This window comes from Haliotis cracherodii, unplaced genomic scaffold, assembly GCF_022045235.1.
Source record: "Haliotis cracherodii isolate W230 unplaced genomic scaffold, xgHalCrac1.p SCAF_12, whole genome shotgun sequence".
NCBI classification, from domain to species: domain Eukaryota; kingdom Metazoa; phylum Mollusca; class Gastropoda; order Lepetellida; family Haliotidae; genus Haliotis; species Haliotis cracherodii.
In genome coordinates this window covers 2,985,039-2,995,801 of record NW_027266267.1, presented here as the reverse complement: position 1 = coordinate 2,995,801, position 10,763 = coordinate 2,985,039, and the positions used below count along the sequence as shown (strand labels likewise).

General features: G+C 40.5%; 1 protein-coding gene across 1 annotated transcript; it reads right to left on the bottom strand.

The window, feature by feature from the left end:
• Positions 1 to 301: 301 nt before the first annotated feature.
• Positions 302 to 5,030, bottom strand: LOC139458078 (uncharacterized). The gene is made up of 3 exons (XM_071239387.1): positions 4,961 to 5,030; positions 3,916 to 4,055; positions 302 to 448 (listed from the first exon to the last, which is right to left on the bottom strand). The coding sequence occupies exons 1-3, from the start codon at positions 5,028 to 5,030 to the stop codon at positions 302 to 304; spliced, it is 357 nt and encodes a 118-aa protein (XP_071095488.1).
• Positions 5,031 to 10,763: the final 5,733 nt, after the last annotated feature.

Genomic DNA, 10,763 nt, shown 5'->3' with positions numbered 1-10,763 from the left:
ATAACCATTAATGAGTGAGTGAGTGAGTATGGTTTTACGCCGCTTTTAGCAATATTCTAGCAATATCACGGCGGGGGACACCAGAAATGGGCTTCACACATTGTACCCATGTCGGGAATCGAACCCGGGACTTCGGCGTGACGAGCAAACGCTTTAACCACAAGGCTACCCGACCGCCCCTTAAATGAATACACTTGATTCACATCTACCCTCGCTAATCAATATGTAGCTTCTGTAAAGTTTACTATGTTCCGCCTCAGCAAGACGAGCATCATCGCATGCCACAAACACCAATGAATAGTTAACTGTTTTTGAAAACTGACACCTTCCAGGTGGCGCCGCAAGACGTGCTGTCGTCGCCTGAACACGCCTTGTCACATTCGGAGTCAGCCAGCAGAGTGTGCCCGGATGTATCGAGGGTACTGCCACACGAACATTCCTTGCCTTTCTGGAAACAGAGGAGAGTCACAGTATGTCATCTGCAGTAAATCAAGTGATACAATTGGGTCTGATTGTGTAATAATAATAATAATAATAATAATAATAATAATAATAATAATAATAATAAAATAAATAATAATAATAATAATAATAATAATAACAAGAAGAAGAAGAAGAAGAAGGAGGGGGAACTGACGATGTACGCCTCTCCGTGCTGGGTCTAGATCAGGAGGATGTAATTCCCTGAACCAAGCATACATCACCCAGGTAGCGCTAACCCCCCGAAGCCGGTTAACACTGGGTTACAGAAGGACATGAAGGAAAGCATCTTTCAACTCCGCAGTCATGTCAGCCTCCCTCCGGTATACAAAGCAACTAAACTGGAAATGGGACTTGCCCCAGGGGGAGACACAGAACCCATCCAAGAATATCTTGGACATACCAACACAAGTCCACATTTCGTAAGCGTGCGAAGGCAACAGGATGGCCAGACTTAACACATTTAAATGGCAAATTACTGAAGCAATATTGGGACAAGGCCATGCAAATGTATGCATTCCTGACAAAGCAGAATATTTGCGACCAGCTCCGGCGACTGAAGTTGTATACTATATGCGCCGCGAGTCTGGAGAGCTTACTGCCAACACTGCAAGAACATACTGCTCAAACAGCAGTAGGAGACCCGAAATTGCAAAAGGACGTTCACAAAGTACTTGATGCATTTGCCACTGATGACCCACTCATGGGCTCACAAAATGAAATCCCTGATATTGGCCGTAACGATTTTGAGTTTTCTCCTCTTCCAACGCCTCTTCTGTCGATAATCTTTCTGATGATCCCTTGTATATTTTGTGGCTGTCATTTTATAATCAAATATGAGACTTTCCGATTGAGAAGCGGAAGCCAATAGATCAATTTAACCAATCATTTCTACAGAATCAACTAGGACAATTAATTGACATTATTTCTGTTACTCTCAATGCGGACTGTTCTTTGTAGGACATTAACTGTTGTGTGTATGCGGCTGCTCGAACACTGAAGGAATTTCCAGAGACATTGAACCATAAAAGTGTAATGGACAAAATCATCAAAAGAAAATCAACTAAATGAACCGAGGAAAGAAAAATATTCTGGATAGAACTTTGCTTAAAATTACTTTCAATCAATGTCAAAACGCCAAAAATCAATTTGGAAAAAAATAAAAACAAAATACAAGAAAACTAAAGAGAAAATTCTAAATCAATTTCTCGATTCTCTGAAGGCCAAGTTAAAGGTTTGGACAGAAAAAAGAAAGTGGGACAAGAACATTATTTCCTAAAACAACAGAACATTGTTTAAATCTATTGAAAAACAATTTAACAGGCAACTAAATGCATCCAATGGCAGTGATGAGAAAAGACCCACCATGGATTCCAGTGAGTCCAGGTCCTGGAAACTGTTGTGGTTTATAGGTTAGTCTATAGGCAGAGGGTTACAATGATTGTGTACATGAAAAAATAAGATCACCTTAGTTCTTATTTCTTTATACCCGATTGCCTGAAAAATGCACAGTATAAATTCTCTTGAGGATACAAGGGATGTTCCGCCTTGGTTGTGCAAAGGTCAAACAATACTTCTCCCAAAGAAAGTTGATTTGACTGATCCCAAAAAAACTTCCGCCCAATTACTTGTTTGAACACAGTACAAACTATTGACAGGGTGTCGTACAGATCACGTGTCATCGTACTGCACTTCCAATGATATTATTTACATGGAGCAGAAAGTAGGAGAAAGATGCTGGGTTTGTAAGGACCAATTGCTAGTTCAGAAAATAATCTTTTAAGAGGCTAAAACTTACCACCGTAACCTCTCAATGTGTTGGATAGACCACAGAAAAACTTATAGTTCTGTACCCCATGAATGGATTTGTAGTCATTGGAATGCATTAAACCTTCCCGAGCGACTACTTGTTTTACTCAAGTCTTTAATGAATTGATGGTCAACTCAACTTGAGATGTATAATCGTAGTTTGTCACTTAATCCTTCAATCTTTTTGCTCAGCAAAGAGGAAGGTTAGCATCCTCAACACCCCTTTACAAGGATGGCCTTGAACTTTTTGACAATGGAGGATCCACGCTAAGAAACTAGATTCTCATTGTCGAGTCCTCTTTTAATGATATCGGCATGTCCTTTGGGCTCGACAAATGCAACATTCTTCGTTTGTAACTTGGCAAAGGTGAAGAGGGAGGATCAGTCAGTTTACTTGTGGGAGGAGTTACTGACCATCTCGTGGAAGGTCAGCTCTAAACGTACTTAGGGATGCAGATTAGGGACAAACTCAAGAATGGCCATATCAAGGAAAAACTTTGGGCAGAGTACAAATGTAGGTTTAAGAAAATCTGGAATTCAGAGCTGAACACTCGCTAAAAAGTGAAAGCCACAAATGCTGCCCCTGTCCTTTCATGTCATTTGTTGATTGGACGAAACAAGAAATTCAGGGTATTGACACCCTCACATGAAGAATCATGTCAGACAATAGATCCCACCACCCTCGCTCTTCCCTCAAACGCTTCTATTTACCAATTATGATGGGCGTGGCTTAATTAACGTGGAGGCTCTTCATGCCAGAATCGTATTGTGCACTTTTGCACACATCCATTTGTCTGATGATCCTCTTGTGAAGCACGTCAAGACTCATAAAGAAAACGAAACATTCAACAGTTAAACGAGCCAAGGTTGTGGGGCACAATCGCCATGTCGGTGTTGATTTTGTTAATGGTTCTGTACTGCTGCCCCGTGCAGATAGCAGTGTCAATCAAGCGAAGTGCCTCATCCACTCGACCCAGACACAGAGTTTTTCTGAACGACAACTGCATCGAGGTAATGTACACTGTGTTGAGAAGATCAACAGCTCTGCAGAGTTATTTTCTTTGATGAAGTCGGCTGGCCTGAAAAGTGAAACAGAAGGCTTTCTGTTTACTGCTCAGGACCAGTCACTTCCAAATCGCAACCGTCATTATGTGATTTTGCATTTAAATGTAAATATGACATGTAGATTATGCAATGAATTGAATGAGACTGTCAAACACATTGTCAGTGTGTGCCCAACTTCTGCACAAACACAGTATCTTAAGCGAAATAATAGAGTGGCTCGATCATTTGATTACCGTCTTTGCAATGCTTGTGGTTTTGACACAGAGGGCAATCCATGGCATGACCCAAAATATGCAGAGGGCATCATGGAAAATGATAAGCACACAATTCTTTGGAGTAGGCCCTTATACAGCCTCAGACTTATCTAGGCCAACAGACCTGATCGTGTCCATTTTTATAAATCCAATGAAATCACTTATATTATTGGATGTTCTGTTCCTCTGACACCAATGTGATTGACAAGATTCAGGAAAGATATGACCAAGATCAGCCCCTCGCTTTGCACCCCAAGTACCAAGTGGGCACATTGGGATTATTATTAACTAAGTCTACATAACTTACGTGCAGGGCGATGTAGGGTTTGCTGAGAGCCTGGCAATGGGCGGAACACATGGGGATGGTCATGGCGCTGCTGGAGATGTCGTCATCGGTTGGGAGGACACGGTTGCCGTTGCTCTGAGAATAACACCCCTCTTCGACATCTATCAATAACAAAATTTGAAACTTATCAGTCCTCATTTGAGATTCGATCAGATTTTCTGCCTTGAATATATCAGCAAATTCGCAATTTTGAAAGTTTCGTCTAACGGCAGAAACAGGAAAAGTGGACTACATTTAGGTCTGATTGAATGCAAACCTTGTTTATATATGCTGAGCAAACATATCAGGGATCATGAAATATGTTTGTATGTGGAATATGAAATGGTGTGCTCAGTATATCATGCATACACTTACTGGAGACTGGCCTGCTTTACAATCAGGAATCTCAGGTATTATATTCACCGTGAAACCCGGCACAAAAGACAAACTGACGCAATCGTTAATGACGCAGCGGATGACGGGATTTCAATAGCATAAGTCCCTAATCCTCACCTATGTATATACCAATGCTATCGTTTGTGATGATTGATTTGTCTGTAAGATGTCAGTAAGGCACGTTGACAAAGCGAGGCACGTACTTCAATCATCCGGGTGGTAGGTTAACCTAGTGGTTGAAGCGTTCGCTCGTCACTCTGAAGATACGGGTTCGAATCCCAACATAGATAAAATTTGTAAAGCTCATTTTTCCTGTGCCCCGTCATTTACTCGCTCACTTACTCAAATCAATGAACTATTTTACACTTACATGAAATAGTAGTTGTAGATGAAGCAGTCGTGGACGTTAGTGGAGGCTTCGTAGTCGTTGTGACGGACGTAGTAACAGTACTAGTTGAACTGGGCGTCGTAGTCGATGACGTCGTACTAGTTAAACTGGGTGTCGTAGTCGGTGACGTCGTACTAGTTGAACTGGGTGTCGTCGTCGATGATGTCGTACTAGTTGAACTGGATGTCGTAGTTGATGACGTTGCATTCGTTGAACTGGTCGTCGTAGTTGATGATGTCATACTAGTTGAACTGGGTGTCATAGTTGATGATGTCGTCCTGGTTGAACTGGGTGTGAGAGTTGATGACGTCATACTAGTTGAACTTGGTGTCGTAGTTGATGACGTGCTAGAAGCCGTGGTCGAGAAGGTAGTAGTAGAACTTGCAGTCTGCACCGTCATCATGGTGGTGAGTGATTCTGTAAAGACGAAAAATGGAAGTCGTCTGTGTCTTGTGTCGACGTGTGCTACAAGATGTCGACCAGTGCTACAAGATGTCGACCAGTGCTACAAGATGTCGACCAGTGCTACAAGATGTCGTCCAGTGCTACAAGATGCCGACCAGCCCTACAAGATGTCGACCAGTGCTACAAGATGTCGACCAGCCCTACAAGATGTCTACCAGTGCTACAAGATGTCGACGAGTGCTATAAGATGTCGACCAGCCTTACAAGATGTCGGCCTGTGATACAAGGTGTCTACCAGTGCTACAAGATATCGACCAGTGCTACAAGATGTCGACCAGCCCTACAAGATGTCGACCAGTGCTACAAGATGTCGACCAGTGCTACAAGATGTCGACCAGTGCTACAAGATGTCGACCAGCCCTACAAGATGTCGACCAGTGCTACAAGATGTCGACCAGCCTTACAAGATGTCTACCAGTGCTACAAGATGTCGAAGAGTGCTACAAGATGTCGACCAGCCTTACAAGATGTCGGCCTGTGATACAAGATGTCTACCAGTGCTACAAGATATCGACCAGTGCTACAAGATATCGACCAGTGCTACAAGATGTCGACCAGTGCTACAAGATGTCGACCAGTGCTACAAGATGTCGACCAGTGCTACAAGATGTCAACCTGTGCTTTAACATGGATTTACGATAGTCTTAGAGCTAAGATCGCTTTGTGCAAGTGGGCCCAGCCCTACAAGATGTCGACCTGTTCTACAAGATGTCGACCAGTGCTACAAGATGTCGACCAGCCCTACAAGATGACGACCTGTGCTACATGATGTCGACCTGTGCTACACGATGTCGAGCAGTGCTACAAGATGTCGACCAGTGCTACAAGATGTCGACCAGCCCTACAAGTTGTCGACCAGCCCTACAAGATGTCGACCAGTGCTACAAGATGTCGACCAGCCCCACGAGATGTCGACCAGCCCTACAAGATGTCGACCAGCCCCTCAGGATGTTGACCAGCCCTACAAGATGTCGACCAGTGCTACAAGACGTCGACGAGGACCAGGGCCAACGTGACTCCAAATCTTTAACATGGGTTAACGATAGTCTTAGAGCTAAGATCGCTTTGTGCAAGTGGGCCCAGCCCTACAAGATGTCGACCAATGCTACAAGATGTCGACCAGCACTACAAGATGTCGACCAGCCCTACAGGATGTCGACCAGCCCTACAATATGTCGACCAGTGCTACAAGATGTCGACGAGGACCAGGGCCAACTTGATCGCGACTCCCAATGTTTAACATGGATTTACGATAGTCTTAGAGCTAAGATTGCTTTGTGCAAGTGGGCCCAGCCCTACAAGATGTCGACCAGTCCTACAAGATGTCGACCAGTGCTACAAGATGTCGACGAGGACCAGGTCAACTTGATCGTGACTCCCATTCTTTAACATAGGTTTACGATAGTCTCAGAGCTAAGATCGCTTCGTGCAAGTGGGCCCAGCCCTACAAGATGCCGACCAATGCTACAAGATGGACCAATTGATGTCGAAGAGTATAGCATTACCAACTTAATCACTGCGACGTTACAATGTCCGTGCACTTTTAATGTCATCAATGTAACGTGACGTTAATGTTGCACTGGATGTGTTCATTTTTTTCTAGTAGTGTTTCGACTCGTGGTCTTTATTTCACATACTGAAGAGGCCACAGGCCTATAGTACAAGTTGAAGAATATACAGTTTTATACAATTTATGTACATATCTCACCAGATCACCTCACGTCATTCCACCTCGCATTTCAACGCAGTCACATAATTTCACACATTCAGTACAATACCATACCCTGTAATTTCATAATGTCTATATTACCATATCACAACTTGTTATATCATACGACATATTCTATAACATCATATCATATTGTATCATTATTATAAGATCATACTATATAGTATTATTTCATATAACATTATCATAACATACTATACATACCATCGTACCATATATCACAACTATATTGTATCACATTTCAACATGTCATATCACACAACACATTAGCAATGTCATAGCTTGTCCCATCATATCTTATCATATCATACCATATAATTCCATGTCATTCCATGCCAATTTATTTCATATCAATCAATCAATATTTATTCAACACTGGAAGACTGCAAGCCATATAATATGTACACTAAAAAAAAGTATTTACACAATTTCTATAATACACATAATATATTGCATCATATCCCCTCATGTATCATATCACACCACATCACTTCATATCATATCACATCATGTCATGTCACTTCATATCATTTCGTATACATATAACTATACTTAACCATTTGTAATATCACGTCCCACAATATCATATGACAGCCTAGTAGTTTAATACCATTTCTAACTCTTTTGTTTGTAGTTTATTCAGATGGCAAATATCTATAAATATGTACTTAATGTATATACACAATAGTTTCCTAATACCAAGCAGCTAAGATTATTCTTTCATAAGGTTCTGTCGGTATAAAGTGGCATAATATATGAACATGGACACATTTTGTAAGATACTTCTTTTTGTGTTTGACAGCAGTGTAACAAATTTAATAATATTAGGGTACCTGTAATAATAAGCTTGCAGGTATTTTTCTCTAAGGTGTAAATACACTGGACATACAAGTAAGAAATGAAATTCATCTTCTACTGAGTTTAAACTACATAGATTACACGAGGAATGTTTACATAGCGCCCTGTTTCTAATAAAAGGTCGTGAGAAGAACATCTAAAACGTGAAAGAGCCGTTCGAAATTTTTTAACATTAACTTTTGATAAATAATCTTCCATAATTATTTCTGATTTAAACATTTTGTTATAAAAGCATGTTTGTTAGAGTCAATGATGCAGTCCAAGATTGTAAATAAATATCCTTTAATCTCTGGGTTAATGAAAGTATAAACATTGGTTTGGAATACACATTTGGGTTTTGCCAAATATCACCAAAGCCACAACTGAAAAGTAATTCTCTAACACCTCTAACCCAGTTTCTTTTCCCATTATTATCATAAACTTTCATCATATTATAACACTTTTTTGGCAATCTATATGAGGGCATGTCAATAAGTCTCAGCCAGTATTTAATAACTTTTATATTTGAATATACATAGAGAGGGAATCTTCCACATTCTCCATACACCACCAAGCTGGAAGTGTTTAGTTTAACACCTAAATACTTTTTGCAAACATATAAATGAATCCTTTCTATGGCATCAAAGTGCTGTAAACCTCAGACCTCTGCCCCATACAACAAAATAGGGAGTATCTTTATATCAACTATTTTAAAAAAAGATTGATGAGAAATGGTTTCTAAAACTTTCAAACTCTTATGGATACTTACAAAGACCTTTCTTGCTTGTAAAGCAGCTTGATACAAATGTTTATGCGATGACAAGTTTCTTACTGAAGTAAACACCAAGATATTTATAAAATCCTGTAGTTTCTATTTTTTGTCCTTTGAAGAACCAATATTCTTTAATTGCTAAATGACCTCCATTCTTAAATACCAAAACTTTTGTTTTACTCATGTTTACTGTTAGCTTCCATTTATTGCAGTAACTTTCAAGTTCATTAATTTGACACTGCAGTCCTTTGATTGTTGATGAAAAGAGAGCAATATCATCTGCAAATAAAAGTAAAAATATCTGTGTAATATCTGGATGGAGCTGAACACCATAATTATAGTTGGTATTTATTTGTACAGCCAGTTCATTTATGAAAAAAGTAAAGAGAAATGGGCTTAAGATGCATCCTTGTCTTACTCCTAACTGACTAATAAATGTTTCTGAAATCTCATTATTGTTTCGCACACACACCTTAATATTCTCGTAAATGCTACCCAATAGTTTGTTCATCTTAAAGCTGAGGCCATGTGATCTTAAAAGGTTCCATAGTTTATGTCTCTGCACTGAGTCAAATGCCTTGGCAAAGTCAACGAAGAGCACATAAAGTTTCCCACCCTTGACACTGAGGTATTTGTTAACTAAAACTTGGAGGATAAAAATGTTGTCAGTAGTTGAATAGCCCTCTCTAAATCCAGCTTGTTCTTCATTGATTTTGTTGAGGGTATCTGCCCAAAACACTAACCTTCTATTTATTATGTTTGTGAATAGTTTACCAAAAATACTTAGCAGTTAAATACCTCTGTAATTGTTTATATTATTTAGATCACCTTGTTTATGTATTGGCACAATTATCCCTATTGACCATGCATCTGGAAATGTTCCATTTTCTAGTATAACATTAAATATAAGTTCAAGGTAAGGTACAATGATATCTGAGGAATGTTTAAAAAACTCGGGAATAATCTGATCCATTCCTGGTGATTTGTTGCATTTAAGATATATAAGCGCTATAACCTTTATAAACACCCGGTATCTTCCTTGGAGCGCTACAACATATATGAACACCCGGTGTCTTCCCTGTAGCGCTACAACGCATATAAACACCCGGTGTCTTCCCTGTAGCGCTACAACGTATATAAACACCCGGTGTCTTCCTTGTAACGCTACAACGCATATGAACACCCGGTGGTTTCACTTCAACGTTACCGTGTTCCACGAACGCATGTTGTCATCATTGTGATGTCATTAATTTATATTGATTGCTTCATTTTGCTTGACAATTACATATACGCCAAAATCATTAACAAATGGCCTTTGGGAAACTCCAAATATGTGATCCTACCTAAAGAAAGACATATATGCTGAGTCGCTTTCACCGCCGGCATGCACATCTCGTCCATCCTGCAGGGTCTGTCTGCGCATGCGTGACCTGAACCCTGGAAACAGAAGGATAACCTGCTATTGTTTGTTTACGGTTAAGGCTGAAGTAGTTCACTGAAACATTCATCCATGAACATGCTTACGCTAATCGAAATTGTCCTGGTCGAAGTTATTTTGTGAAATAACTTTGCATTGACATCCAAACTAAGATAGTTAGATTAACTACCCCAGACATTGGTTCACAATACAGGACAACTGAAGCAGGGTACTTCGTTCATTGTGTCATGAAGGGTGTGTGTCTCTGTCTCTGCGTGTGTCTGTGTGTGTCTGTGTGTGTACGTGTGTGTATGTGGTGTCTATGTGTGTGTGTCTATGGTGTTTCTGTGTGTGTGTGTCTGTGTCTCTTAATGTGTGGTGTGTAAGTGTGTGTATGTGCAAGTGTGTAAGTGTGTGTGCTTGTATGTGTGTTTTTGTGTGTGTTTTTGTGTTGTATTTTGTGCGTGTTAGTGAGTTTGTGAGCGTGTTTGTGTATGTGTGTGTGTGTGTCTGTGTGTGTGTTTGTGTCTATGTCTGTGTCTGTGTGTGTGTTTGTATGTGTGTTTTTTTGTGTTTGTGTGAGTATATGTCCGTGTATTTTTGTGTGTGGGTGTTTGTGTCTATGTCTGCTGCGATCCAGGGTGTCGGACACATGTAACCAAGGCTATACTAGTCTTGCTGCGATCCAAGGTGTCGGACACATGTAACCAAGGCTATACTAGTCCTGCTGCGATCCAAGGTGTCAGACACATGTAACCAAGGCTATACTAGTCCTGCTGCGATCCATGGTGTCGGACACATGTAACCAAGGCTATACTAGTCCTGC